At 35.6% G+C, this 15,013-nt stretch overlaps 1 protein-coding gene across 1 annotated transcript; it reads right to left on the reverse strand.

Moving 5' to 3' along the window:
- Positions 1-628: 628 nt before the first annotated feature.
- Positions 629-14,918, reverse strand: LOC112558070 (tetratricopeptide repeat protein 12-like). Its single transcript, XM_025228259.1, has 16 exons — positions 14,839-14,918; positions 13,292-13,432; positions 12,909-12,983; positions 11,994-12,142; positions 11,711-11,821; positions 11,123-11,255; positions 10,644-10,839; positions 10,160-10,326; positions 9,674-9,854; positions 9,226-9,318; positions 8,827-8,887; positions 8,071-8,202; positions 7,667-7,936; positions 7,163-7,259; positions 6,358-6,580; positions 629-5,965 (listed from the first exon to the last, which is right to left on the reverse strand). Exons 1-16 carry the CDS (start codon positions 14,894-14,896, stop codon positions 5,896-5,898), a joined length of 2,157 nt encoding a protein of 718 aa, XP_025084044.1. The 5' UTR covers positions 14,897-14,918; the 3' UTR covers positions 629-5,895.
- Between the last annotated feature and the right edge of the window lie 95 nt (positions 14,919-15,013).

The raw sequence follows: 15,013 nt of genomic DNA on the forward strand, positions 1-15,013 counted from the left end.
ATGAAATTGTATTTTTTCTAGCTTTTATTATGGTCTCAATGTTTGTAACTTTATTTCCTGATGTTAAGCGCCTGCAATGAAGGCATGTACAAAGATTTGCAGTGGCATCGTAGTGGCATGTATCAGACTAGGCCAATCTGTTTACCCATGATGAGCAACAAAGCACTTAGGCTAGCCTAAAGTTTTGACAGTTCCCAATTAGGGACTGACCTTTACCTCAACATACAGCGGTATACCTCCTTTCCATGCACTAAAAAAAAAAACAACCTACAAATGTTGGAGGACCCTGCAGGCACAAATGCAAAAGGATTTATGAATGTTCTGATTCAGGCTGTTGAAGTCAAAAGCGCTAGCAAAGCACAGCTGCTCGCAAACATATGACACTGAAATGAAGAATGTGACATCCAAACAACATGTGGTAAGCATGATAGAAATTCAACCCATTTTCCAAAGTTCCCCAACTTGTACTAAAGCAAAGGCACTTAGTAATAAGTAGCTACATGCCATTAGCGGCTGGTTGGCTCACTTGACTTTAGAACAAAACTTTGCTTCAAAACAAAGGTCACTACTTGCATAGAGCTGTCGCATCATCATGCAACTGTCGCTGAAATAAGTCCAGATGACATGCTGATGATGGTGGCTTTTATTTTTTCTGGTGACAGCGATAATGCAGAAGATTTTGTTACCACTAATAAGACTTCCAATAGAGTATTCCTGCCATAACCACTTACTGATCCTCAGATCATACAGCTTGTGTGACTGTAGACTTTACTGTATATTATGTACACTGTGCATTGTACATGGTGTAATTGTAAACAACTGTGCTAATGTTATATTAAAATGAACGTGTAATGTAAAATATTTTTAAATGTGAAATCAAACTTTACTGTATTACTGGAACAAAAATATGCACCACCTCCCCAGAAACACACATACACAGAAAATATACACTTAGTGTTAGTACTACAGCACACAGTACAAGTGATAAATTATAAAACAAAGACTTCATTTAGTTCTTGTGTAGCAGGATACTTCACAATGTTCTCTTTCTCCAAACATGGTTACAAAGTGTAAATGTTTTCTCATCATGCATCAGAGAAGTGTGTACAACTAGAAGGCAGAAACATTTATGTCTATATATGAACCCATGCATATATACATATTCAACCCTCTTCTGAAGTTTAGTAAAACAGTAAAACTAGTCTCACAATTTTACTATTTAAAATATTTGCTATCAGACCCTTTTGAGTCAAGGCCACATGCACACATAACACAATGCCGTGCTGAAGTATTGAACACTGAAGGCGGAAGCTTAGAGTTTGTGTACAAAATGCTGCCAGTTGAAAAGCTGAAAGAAGAAAATAATATTAGCAGTATGCCAATGAGACAATAATAACCAAAGAACCACACTCTTTTCCAAAGTGAGGCTCACAGTGCCTTATAAAACCTACCTGCACATACTTAAAAAATATTTCACGCTACACCTTCCTCCCTCTGATGTAGACACATGTTCACTCAGAAAACAAAAATCATCAGAGACAAGCCCTTCACTGGCACAGTAAATATATAGTGTAAATGAGTTACCATTTTCATGGTCTGATGAGGGGAATGGTTGGCAAAGGGAGAGAGGATGAAAGAGAATCAAGAAATCATTCAAATGACCCATTGAACGCAACATGGTTAGTCAGTTACAATCTTCATGCATACCTTTGGTTTAAACTATTGCTGTAGACAAGGAAGTTCACACCAGAGCTAGATGGTGCTGGTGAAGTGTTGAGACAAGGAACAAGGATGAAGAAGACTGTAGTATGTGGTCTGAGTGGACACAGCACTATTGTGAAGATCCAGGAGCTGGTCTCTAGTGATGCAATAAACCAGCTGTTTTAATTCACAAGCAAAGAAGAAAGTCACTGTGACCAAATGAGAAGTTGATCATAGATGAGCATATAGTTCAGGCCTACTGCAACCAGTATTGCATACATTAGAAAAACAGAGATCTAGAATCAGTGAAGTCACATGGTGAAACTGAAAGGATGGTGTCAATGACCTCGATCAGAAGACGCTGGTAATCAGAAATCTCAGCTCTTGAAATTTAATCAGTAAATATATCAATGTAGCAAAGTCCTACCTCAAGCTGCTAGGCAAAGGGATATTGATTGCCCTTATAAATGTACGACGAGGCTCCAGATCCTCTTAGTATTAGAAGTCAGCTAACAGTGATTTTTGCAGCAGAAAAAATGTGCTCTACTCATTAAATTATAATATTCTTTTTATAAACTATACTTTGGTCTGCTCTCATGAACCCACCTTCTTTGCCCTTTCACTTCTACCCACTTCCTCCATTCCACCTACATGCATCTAGACCTTCCCACCCTCCTTGTACAGAAGTGCATTTATTGACTTTGTTTTATGTTTGCAACATTCTTAAGTATGCTATAACACAAAATATAACTTCCTTTAGGTTTGCAGTTTACACATCTGCACAGTTTCAATCTATTTTTGCTATGGCCATACAAATCTCAGAAATGTTAAAATCTAAATGGCTCTTTTGGTGACGACAATAATCTTTGCACTATCATATCAACATTAAAATGTCTTCCAGATGACATAAATAATTTGGTTCCAAACAGTAAAATAAAGCTATTGTAACTGTGCAAAAATGCAGATTTAATCAACATGCTCATGCCCTTCTCCTCCACTTTGGCCATCCCTTTAGCTTGATGCTGCTGCACAAGTGTAATCTTTGTGCCTTCTCAATGCCCTTTAAACTGGACCCACTGTAAAACAAGGGCTACAGAGCACTTGCACACATTCCACACTGCAATATTCGATCATGAATGTCCACAAGGTTAGAACATACTTTAAAGTCTTCATAGGTGCTGGGGGCACAGGCTATCTCACTCTGCTTCTGCAAAAATGGCTAACAGTTCTTCAACTAGCCTGGTATCCCATATTACAATGTGTTGTGGAATCAAAGAGTAAAAGTCATATCTTCTTAGTCTAAAAATTTCCTGGCCACTGGTGTTCAGCAAATACTACTTGCCACAATGGTAAACTTGAATATTGTCCAAACCCGAAAATGCATGCAGCTTTAATTGGACAACACAAGGCTTTATTGCTATATAAAAGTTACTGTGAAGAAATGCTGTCCTGAAATTTTGAAACTGATACCAACTCTGCATCAAATAGAGAGAGTATTGCATTGCAAAAACCAACATCTCAAACATTTCTTAAATCTGCTATGTAACATTCAAAACAACAAACCTCTATTTCATATCAGTCATCAGCAGTATTAAATTTAAAGAACAGTGTACCATATATTCACCTCTTCATTAGGATATAAAAATTTGTCTCTAAGAATTAAACAAAAATGACCAAACACAAGAAGCATGTGCATTTAACATTTGGTTATACAACATTCCAACTAACCACAAATGGTAGATTGTACAACAAAGGCAGAAATAGACTGATATTTGACATAAATTACTACTACTGAAAGAGCAAGACAACTGCTCAAACATTCATAAAGAATGAGGGTGGGAGAAAGAGAAGGGAGAGAGAGAGAAGAATGGCTACAAAGAAGAACATAGACTAACAAAGAAACAAAAATGGAAGAAAGGTAAATAATGACATGACAAAAACTGCAATCAAATGGCAGTAAACTTAACAGTAAGCCATAAATGCTGATAACATGGAAAACATTTCCTTCATCTAGAACTAGGAGAGATCTGTATATAAAAATATATCTTTTAAAACAGCCACAGCGAATTATGTCACTCAATTCAAACATGTCTAACAACTCTTGTGAATTTCTTCACAAAACATTCTTAACTTTGATACAAAACAATATTTTTGAAATACATCAAGTGATCAACAGGAACATAAGGTCTCTTTTGTACAAGCCATCATCTACAAAGAAAATCTACAAAGTAACTACGGTACCACTGTTCACAGTAGTTTATTTTATGGTCTCAGTACAAATGAATTCAAAGATGTGGTTAAAATATGTGTTGGTAATTCTTATCTTTATAATTTCATATACAATTTTAATCTGGGGTATTGGTGACAGCCCCTGATCACAATATGGGAAGTCTGTCATCATAATGCTGTCCTCTACATACAAAAAGTTTTTTAAATGTAGTTTGGTTTTCAAAGAAAGAATAAAATGTAATTTTAAATATAAAAAATGATATAACAAAATCACATACTCTGCTTGTAACCAAGAAAATGCTGGTAGTGTATCTGACAAGCAGCATCTGCCAAACTGCCAAACATCAAGGCACGTTAAAAATACCAATATTGTCTGTTGACTCTCCTTTGCCAAAGAGATTTCAACAGACAAGCTCTTTCAAATAACTGGGAAAATGCACTGATAAACTCAATCTGGACATCATATAGAAACAAAATTCAGCACATTGTCATGTTCCAATTGGTTCCAGGTTTGAATGCAACAGTTCCTTTCCTTGAATGATCGAAAAATCTTAAGTCAAAAAAAAAAATCCAAAAAATGACTGCGAACCCAGCTGTTAATCAGCTTTGTCCCTCTGACATTAGCAGCTAAAATTATTTCAATATGTTAGACATGAGTTCAAAACAAATTCAGCCTGAGAACTGCAAAAATTATAATTAGAAATACAACTGTTTTATTTGATTATTGCCTCCAGACATCAAAGATATAACCATTCCGATACAGAAAAAAAACACGGACAAAGATAACAATGGAAAAGACTGACAAGATTTTTGATGGAGACGGAGCTCTTAGCAAATTTCCTCTATCAGACAATTTGTATTTTCCAGCAATTTTTTAATGACCTATTTTTTCCTTTGTCAATATTACGCTGCATCACAAAATGTCAACTGCTTTATTGCATGGTCTAACAGAGCGTCAGAAAGGAGAGATTATCACCTGGTGTCATATCAAGCTCTATTTGATTTTTTGCAGAGCAGAAGACAGGAACTGCTTGACAGAAAGAACACGGTACTGAAACTTGCTCAGCAATGCCTTGCATGCATCCAGTGACTTAATTCAACCTCCACATTTTGTCAGCTCAGCATTGACAGAACACCTGTGTTTCCTGGCTTGTGTGTCACCTCTTTCCCTTTCAAAACTGATCAACACAGTCCCAGCACGTTTCATGCTTTTCACTTCCACTCAAAGAGGAAGTTACAGCCTATCCTTTTGCTTTGTGCATACATGGTTGTGCAAGAAACTTTGCTGATACTGCCAACACACACAAACAACAATCCATGGCAAAGGCTTCCCTATGGAGTTTCGTGAAATATGATGAGGATGTTGGTCACAGTACTGTTCTATTAACAAACATGCTTCCTCAAGGTAAAGTCATTAGATATGGCTGGCACTGATGCAGCAGGCTCAATCTTTTTTTTTTTTCAATGAAAATATACAATAAAAGCTGTCCCATTAGCAGATTTAGCATGGGCATGAAACTGGAATGTCAGCCAAATAATGTGATGTTCGTCCCCTTGGACTTTTCCATTACAGGAGCCATTACTTATAACCAGAATAGAACCACATTACTCTACTGGTAATTTTAAAGACAGAACTATAAAGTATCTAACCTGGAAATAATGCTTAACAATAATTATTTCAGCTTTTCTCATAGTTGGACATTCAAATACCTGAAGTTAAGGCAGTCTTCAAACTAGTTCCTAATAAAACAACAGCCATGCACAAAAGTTATCCTGTTGCACTATTAAGTCTGGACACATCAAATTCTTTAGCGACTCTTATAAAACATTTGCAAGTGTTAACAGAGTTTAAGTTCTTAGTGGCTTCCCTTTTTCAGTTAAACTGAAAGCCACTGTTGAAATCTAATTTTGTTAGAATTAGAAACAAAACAAAAATAGCAAAGAATTTATGTCCTAGGTCTCATGTCACTTGACTTGCTTCACACAAGTATGTAAAATCTCAATGCCGTGCAACTCTCGCAGTCGGTCCAAATTCCTGCAAGGGGGATAAAAATCATCCATTTTATTACCACATTTCATGAAGTTTAATGAATTTTTCTTCCAGAGTACAGTTTGTAGCAGAGCTAGATATTTTACAGGTAAAAAATCCCAATGTGAATGATTAACTCTAAAAATATTTAAAATGGGAGATACAGAAAAAAGAGAAAAAAATAAAGAAAGACACATGACTTACAGCAACAGGTGGAGGGAAACTGAGAAAGGGAGGAAGAACACCGGACGGGAGAAAATGAGTTAAGAAACATGAATTTAAAAAAAAAAATTTATCTGGCAAATGCAATAGACCTTTTATGTGGATTTTTAAAAATTAACACAATGTATATGCATACATGTATTCACATACAAGTGTGGTTTTGAGTTATCACTTACTTTGGATGTCCATGAGCCAGTTTGGCAATGAGGATGGCACAATTTTGCTGGACAGTGGGCTTCTTGCTATCCCTGGCCAGTAGCAGCAGCTCTTTAATGATGTCAGTTTTGGACAGCATCTCAGCTACGCCATCTACCTGCACGCAGTGGCTCAAGCAAAGAGCTGCATTTCCCAAAATACTTTCTTCCTTGTGACTCAAGAGTTTTGCCAATGCCATCACACCTGTCAGTACAGATCTATATCTGAGGTTGGCAGAAAAACAGCAACTAACCAGCTCACAGCTTACCACTGAGTTACTTTTGTGTCCCTCTCTGCCATGAATGTGATGAATGACCATTGAAACAAAGACGCATGCAAGATATTGAAGAAAAAAATGAGATCGGATATGGAGATGGTGGGAATAAGAAAAGATCAGCAGTAAGAAAACAGATATGACAAGAATGTCAGAAAACATGGCACTTCCCTATTCAACATTTTTATGTGAGCAAAGGCCAACTACATCATCAACCAAAATTGAAAACTGTACTACAACTAGTACCAGCATCACAAATGTAAACATAATACAAGCACATGATTTTTCAAATGACAGATCATTGGAAGTATTTTTCTAATAAACATTATCTTTCCAATTCCCCTTTTCCAGTTTTGCTTCTCTTTCTTTCTTGCTGGGAAAAAATCACTCAATTAAGACAGAGAGGATAAAGAGGACATTCTTTCAGCTGATGGCTACACCAGAAAAGTCTCCCCACACATTTTTTTCTCAGTCACAGACACAGAATTATCATCCAAGTTTTCACAGCCTACCTTCTGCCTCCACAACAGTCTTCCGAGCCTTTTCATTAAACTGTGTGAGAGCTGTTAAGCCCCTGAGGCCCTGCTTCATGTGAATGATTTTGTCTGACTAGAAATATATACAAGGCAGATTTATAAAAATTATGGAATGTCATGACTGTTGAAAAGACTATGAAAATTTGCTACCATGCAAATAATACAGCTTGAAAAAAAAAACCCTCCATGTGTTTTTCTTTTAAAAATTCCCACAAGAAGCAATCAGAAACCAAAAAGAATTGAACATTGCTGAATGTAAGCGAGTGAGGCATAAAGATCACTTCATCTTGTTGTGAAATTTAGCTGATATAAGAAGTTATCTTACTATGCAGCTATTTCATGAATACCAGTCCTACAAAAATACAAGAATACGCTGATTTGGGTAATCATCCTTTTTCTGTTACTGGAGAGCTATATGACAGAAATTTTAAATTTATCTGCATATCTGCCTCTTAATATCTCAATGTCTAAGTTGACTACCTTAAGATAACGAAGCAGCAAAAGGGTCCCTCCATGGTCACATATCCACTCCACTGCTGGAATGGAGTTGGGCAGGATATTTCCCAAAACTGTCAGGGCTCGTTCTGTAACAACACTGCCAACACATTCTGCAGGAAGCAATGACCGACAGTGGCCACAGATTCGCTGGCCAAATTCTCGCAGTGTGTCAGTTGGTTCTGAAGTAATGTTGACAAAAAGGCCCAAAATGGCCTCTAATAACTCCACATCTGAGCCTGTGGATGTCCGAACCTTTGAGGAGTAAAGTTTTTTTTTTAAATTCCTTGCAAATACAGATTTAAATATATAGGAATCCCCTCTACCTATAGAAGACTTGTTGAAAACATCAAAGCAGCATCAATATAATATTTACAGTTAATCCTTACCAGCAACTCTTCACTAGCCAGCCATAATGAGCGCTGAGAAGACAACTTGTCACGAATTGTCTTGTTGTTTGTCAGGTTCATGACAGTTGTGATGCTTGTTGATATCACACCACTCCTGGCACTGGTGTCTGTCTAAAAAAAAAAGTACAAACCCCTACAAATTATAATATGAAGCAGAAGAAGAAAGAAGCACAAGACCAAAACAATACAGAGTTGAAAAAAACAACTTTTAAAATCTTAGAAATGGCAAAATGTAGTGTAGCAACAGAGAGGATTATGGAGTTGCTACTGTTTGTGGCCACTTGGGAACTCATCAGGATCTGAAATGGCATTATTCATCTTACAGAGTACTTTAGCATTTTGGTATAAAGCTCTCTTGCACAGAGAAGAGCTGAAGTTCAAGCCTGCAGCATCAACAATTTGATGTAATATGCTAATGCTATTCCATTTGTTGACCCAGATTCTATCCTGAACTAGAATACTATCTTAGACTTATGTACAGTGCTGAATCTTCATGGACAAGTGTCTTCAAAGAAATTAAGGCAGAGCACTGACAACGTGTACTGAACGCAACCACAAACAGGCAGCCAGCACAGAGAATAAAGGAGATGATAAGTGACTTGGTGCTGTTTCCTTGCTTTGAGCACCAGATGTTTTGAGAACAATGGATGACAATTGTCTCTTCAAGTTGAAACTAAAATACAAAGATATTATTTTATAATTTGGTGCATACAAATATGATTGACTGATTCTTACCAAAATCACTTCAAATGAGGCCATAAAGGGATCCAATTTATCTCGAAGAAAATTTCTGAATCTGTCAAGAAAGAAATCATTTCTCACAGCTGGAGAGGGAAAAGTTTTTAACAACCATTTTATCTTTATTTTCATGCATCCCTTGTTTCTCTCTATGTTTCCTGTAACTTTTGCTCTTTTTTTTACACAAAATTATTTTACTAGTACAATTAAATGTTACTGATCAAAATATCAACTTGATATCCAATTCTGAACTAAGGGAAATAATTGTTTATCTTAATTTATGCAGAATCAAGGTCGCAAAAATGATTTTCTTGAAATAGCAACAACAATACGCTCCTGAAGAAAGCCTACGCTGGCCTTCATTTTGACTAACATACTCCATGACAAGGAACTCACTTTTTGTCAAGAGAGAGGTTGTTGAGGAGACCAGCTGCTGTCTCTGAGTATGTGGAATTTGCACGGATTAGGAAAAAAAGGGAGGCAAGCAGCCTGTAGCAAATTCCATCCACAGTTTAGTTGCACACAAAAATTCCATCCTACTTTCACCAATATATTTAGAATACCATGAAATTGCAGCACTGCTCTTTATTATTATTGAACAGTTTTCTAAAAACGGTAGTGATCATCTGACAAGTACATAAATCTTAATACCTTCATTTGTAATCTACACAGTCAATCCTTCAAATTAAACAAAAAAAAAAAACAAACAAACAAAAAAAACCTCAACAATAACAAACTTAAGTGCCAAACCCTACCCCTTCTCCTGAAATCTGATAAAAATTATTCCTGCACTGGACCATAACCATACAGGGAAAACTTGAACAATACTGTTTTGTTTACTTACTGGTTGGAATCAAAGTGTGTGATGAGGAGGGTGCAACCATGCAATGTCTGTGAAATGGTAAACATCAAGTTCAGAATGGATGTTTTCAACTTTGTGCCTCGCCACTGAGTGCAAGATGACAGAAACTGCAGAATCTGTTCTGGGAACCCTTTGTGCTGCAAGAGCTGCTCCTGATTGGCATCTTAAGAATGAGAAAACCCACATGAGTCAATAGATTTCTTTAAAAAAAACACTATTCCACCATTGAGAATGTAACAAAGATTTAATGCACAATAAGCAATTATCTTAACTCTGATTTCAATAGGACACTGCATTTACCATTTCTTGGAATGCAGATTTTGATTTTTTTGATAAGAATGATCAATTGTACAAGATAAGGAGCTGTTGTGTCAAAAAGCTAAATTCTCTACATAGCTGCTTTGTTGAAACCTATTTCTTACTGATGGAATAAGAAGATGAAAAAAAAAAAAGAAAGCTGGTCCATACCATCTCCTTTGCAGGCATGAGTCAGCATGTCAAATACTGAGGCCAGTACATCACGCTCCTCTTTGGATAAGCTTCGGGGACAGCTGCTGAGGCACCGTGATAAAACAGGATGATCCTGTATTAGGTTCAGTCCTCCCTGCATGCGAAACTGCACTTTGTTGTCCTTCCTGAATGAGACAAAGATTCATTAATGATAAAGACAGCAGTAGAAATAGCTAGTATAGCCAGCTTAACTGAAACAGACAGTTCAGCATTTTAAAAAAAAGTGACTCTAACATACAGTAGAAAAACAAACGATGCATGATATAAGAAACATGATGTCTTATGATAAATGATTCATGATATGCAATACATGTTCATACTTATGATTTTATATAATATTCATGACAAATGATACATTTGACAACTTGTAAGAAGTACAAATTCTATAAAGTTGTTAAAGGATAAAATCAACAGATCTGTCTCCTCGCTCTTTCACACACACTCACCTTCTTTGAGTAAGAGACTGGAAATAACCCTGAACCCCCCACTATAGTACATAGGGAGTTGATCAGGTTTTCTAACTTGCACCAACAGCTCTGAGACTCCTAGTGCTTCAGAGTTCCCACTGTCAAACAGGTCTCGTGCCCTCTGCTCAGCAGTATTTGCTGCCTCCACACGGTCTACCTCTGCCAGGTATTCTGAAAGAATTGTCTGCAGTCTTTTCAAAATTTTTTCACATAATCTTAAAAAAAGGGTTGCTAAAGGAAACAAATACTGTTAAGCAATACTGCTGTGCATATGATAGGCTATCCCGCAGATAAAACTTGCTGATATCAAAGTAATACTCCCTTATGTAACTTATGTTAAGCAATGTTTGGTTCTTCTCTAGAATCTCTACAGTATACAATTCTGCACAATAATTTTAAAATGTGATATGCTAAAAATCATCCTTCCATCTACAATTTGTCATAGCAATACAACCTTGCACAAGGGCATCTTTCTTGGGATTTATGGCAATGACTTTATGATAGCTTTCTCTGGCCTGCTGGTACTGTTTCAATGCCAGATGTGCTCGTCCCATGTGTACATATGCTTTAATACATTGTGGACTGACCTGTTGTAGTTGAAAAAAGCATGTTTTATGGATTAAATGACGGAAAGAATTTTGCAGAAAAACAAAGCATTTAATGAATCTGTGGTTTACCTTCAAGACCTATATTTTTCAATGATATGACAATAAATATAAGTCTTTATTTTGTCTGCATCTAGTCTACAGAGGATCAGTGACTCAAAATCTATGCAGTTAAAAATTTAATATCTGTTCATCATCTGGATTTTTCTGAGTGTTATTAAACATCCCTGAAAAAAGATTAAAAATTGTTCTGTAGCTATTGTACCATCATTATGAAAAACTGAGCACAGGACTATTTTGAGAAAATGTTGCAAACTGTGAAACAACAGACTAGCCAAAACCTGTCACAAAAAACTCAACAAAACTAACAAAATTAACAAGGAGATAAGTCCTTATATTCAAATTTTAAACCATTTTTTGTTTGTTATATTACTCACCATAATAGCCCAGTCACAGTCTTTCAAAGCCTCTGGATAGTGACCAAGCTTGATGTGAGTCTGGGCTCTGTTTGTGTATAAAACAGCATTGTCTCGTACCTTGTCTATTGCCTGAAAAAAAAAAAAAGATTATAATGTTTATTAAAAGCAAGTCTGTGGAAAACCAGCACTGTCATGTTAACCTCAGTAAAACAATGCCATGAAATGAGACAACCCCGTGGCTTAAAAATGCATAACTTACAGAACAATTGGGCACAAAAAAAACAACAAACAAAGCATATACCTGATTGTAGCATTCAAGTGCCATCTCAAAATTATGTTCCTTAAAGGCCTTGTTGCCCAGCTCCTTCATCATCTGTGCCTCCTTCTCTCGTTGTTGCCTGCGCTGTGCTCGCTCCTGTGCATCCGCCTCCATTGCAGCCATGAAGGCCTCTATTATGAACAATGACAATGACAATTCTTTATTAACGAAAGGTAAAATAAGCAAGAAAATGTTTTTTTCCATTTCCATTTTCAACATAAGGGCTGCAGCACTTTTATTCATTTCCTCAAAAACCATATTTTTCATTTTAACAATTTTGAGTTTGAGGAGTGTGCAATATGCTTTTGAATTCAATATGATCTTTAAGGTCAATTTTAAAAATAAAAAAAAGCCATCTTCCAAAAATCATGAAACAAAAGACTATGTTACCATAGTAATGGAAAATATTTAACACAATTATATACATTTAACTGATGGATAGATATTTGCAAGAAGACATGATGTTCAATACATTATATTCTATACCAAAGATTAAGATGATTATGAATTATGCTATAAGTGGAAGTAATGATGATAAATGCTGATAATTACTGTTGCACGATAATAATAATAAAGAGAATTTTAATAGCTTTCCAAAAATTTTCTCACAGCGCTTTACATGAATCATACATAGACTAAATCATCAACAACCATGCACCCATATTTGCATATAACAGACATGATCGATTCTACAACACACACTCACTCATACACAAAGTACATTACGGACACATGCTATACACGTTTTTAGGTTAGGAAAAGATGTGTCTAGATGATATGTACAAGATCATGGTATGAAGACTTGATGAGACTACACTATGCAAAGAAGGTTCATAGCAATTATATTATTAGCCTACTTCTTATTTATTTAGTCAAAAAAAAGGAACATTTTCTTACGCTTGTCAGCATAGCCTGCACAGTTCTGAGAGTCCACAGTGCTGCTGGATTTGTTTATGACTGTCTTACTAAACCCTGATAAATGCACAAAGAAAATCAGTTAATAAATGAATACGTCTGCAAAAAATTTAAAAAAGAAATTAATTTCAATGAAGTTGAATGTTACATACTTCAAAAACAATGCAACATATAATTCCTTTTATCAGCAGCTGCATTGTCATAATTGCTCTTTTTCAGCATATTTTTTTAAATATTAAGGCTCTTAGCTTTGTTTCATAGTCCCTATTATCACAAATTGTTTTCTTGTTAAATTATTAAAAGTTAATGTTTCCATAAATATGAAATTTTTTACCCCAGTAATTAAAGAAAATTATAACTTTAACCTGTTGTGGTTTTAGGCAGATCTTTTTCTTCATCTTCTATTTCCCCTCTGTGCTTCTGAGCATTGATAAATTCATCTGCTTTCTGCATTGCATCCTTCACCTTGCGCTCATCACCAGAGTTCAGTCCCTTCACAATTGTTTCTAGATGAATAAAAAAAAAATCCTTTATTCAGTTAAATAAAAAGGATATAAATCAATGGCATTTAAATGTGTATTGCTAATTGAACTGGAGCTTAGTGTAACTAGTTACGTTCAATACATAGTAATGTACTTAAACTAAAAAGCTTTCTCTACTACTAGTCCTGTTCATTCTAATGATTTCTGATAAATGGCTTTGAAAGCTAACAAACTTTCTAGTCATGTTCAAGAATTTTTTTTAGCTCATTAGTAATAAATGCAAACATGTAAATGCTATATTCATTATTTCTGGCTACAGTAAGGATACTCTTTTGACAAAGTAATAAACCATGTAATAGTAATGGCAAAATTCTACATATATAAATCTAGATTCAGCACAAGTGCTCTTGTGTCTGTATTCATAAAAGAATTGTACAGGGAAATGAAAGGCGAAAGATGTATAGTTCTCAGTAATATGGAATTTGCAACCTTTGATTAACAATAGGAACTTCACAGAAACCTCTTGGTTAAACCTGCAGTTCTCTCTTCTACATTTGGGATACTTTTCTAACCAAGGGAAGAAGGTGTGTACCCAAGTATCTGATTTGTTTAAGGTACATCCACTTGCTGTGAAGCCCTCTCAATTTTTACCCCTATTATATCTCGTTTCAATACATTTTTTTTGATTATTTCTTCTCCTTTTTTCCAATTAATTTATCTGCAATGTTGTTGTTCTGACAGAAAATTACCATGAGCCCATTTGTATGTGTATGTGTGTGAACGCATGTGTACATGCGTGGGCTGTGTGTATGGAGGGAGAGGGGAAAACAAACCAGGGGACACAGATGTTATAAATGCTTCCCCTCTCTATAATTGTTATGCTATGAAAATTTTCAAACCTTGCTATAATAATAATAAATAAAAGATTTGTACAGCCGCATGTTTACTGGGTAGGAATGTAAATCTTATCCGAAAGTAAGAAGGTGATAAGCATGCAAATATAAACACATGTGTACGCATACAACACAGGCATGCGTGCACGATCGCAGAGGTGCGTATGCACCTAAAATTGTTAATACTTGTAGCAAAACGAAATGATTGTGGAATGTCACAACGGTTGCAATGTTACTAAATCTTAAAGCAGAGAGCTACCGTTCAATAAGATTTCCCTGAAAAATATAATACATCAATTTTGTAAAATTAACAAGTTACATCATAATATAGTTCCGTCTCGACTTACACAACACTCTCTGTAAAGTGTATGACTGCCTCTTTTCATGGGATTAACTTTCAAGAACTTTTAAGGACAGAGTGTACATCAAGACAAAAATAAATAACTACAAATAAACTCAAGGCACTTTATCAAATCTTTGATATATGTTTGGCAATGGTGCTGTGATATTTTGATTTTTTTCTTTTGAACACTTTACCAATTTCTTCAACTTTGTGAAGGAATGCCTCAACATCTTTTGATGTACTCGACGCCATGATGCTTGTTTATGGCAACTGTAAGGGAGTTATCGATATTTAAAAACATTTTTTTTCTCTAGACCCAGCTTCTTAAAGCAAGATATCCAATGAATTTTGTGATTATTAAAATAAGTA

This window comes from Pomacea canaliculata, linkage group LG2, assembly GCF_003073045.1.
Source record: "Pomacea canaliculata isolate SZHN2017 linkage group LG2, ASM307304v1, whole genome shotgun sequence".
NCBI classification, from domain to species: domain Eukaryota; kingdom Metazoa; phylum Mollusca; class Gastropoda; order Architaenioglossa; family Ampullariidae; genus Pomacea; species Pomacea canaliculata.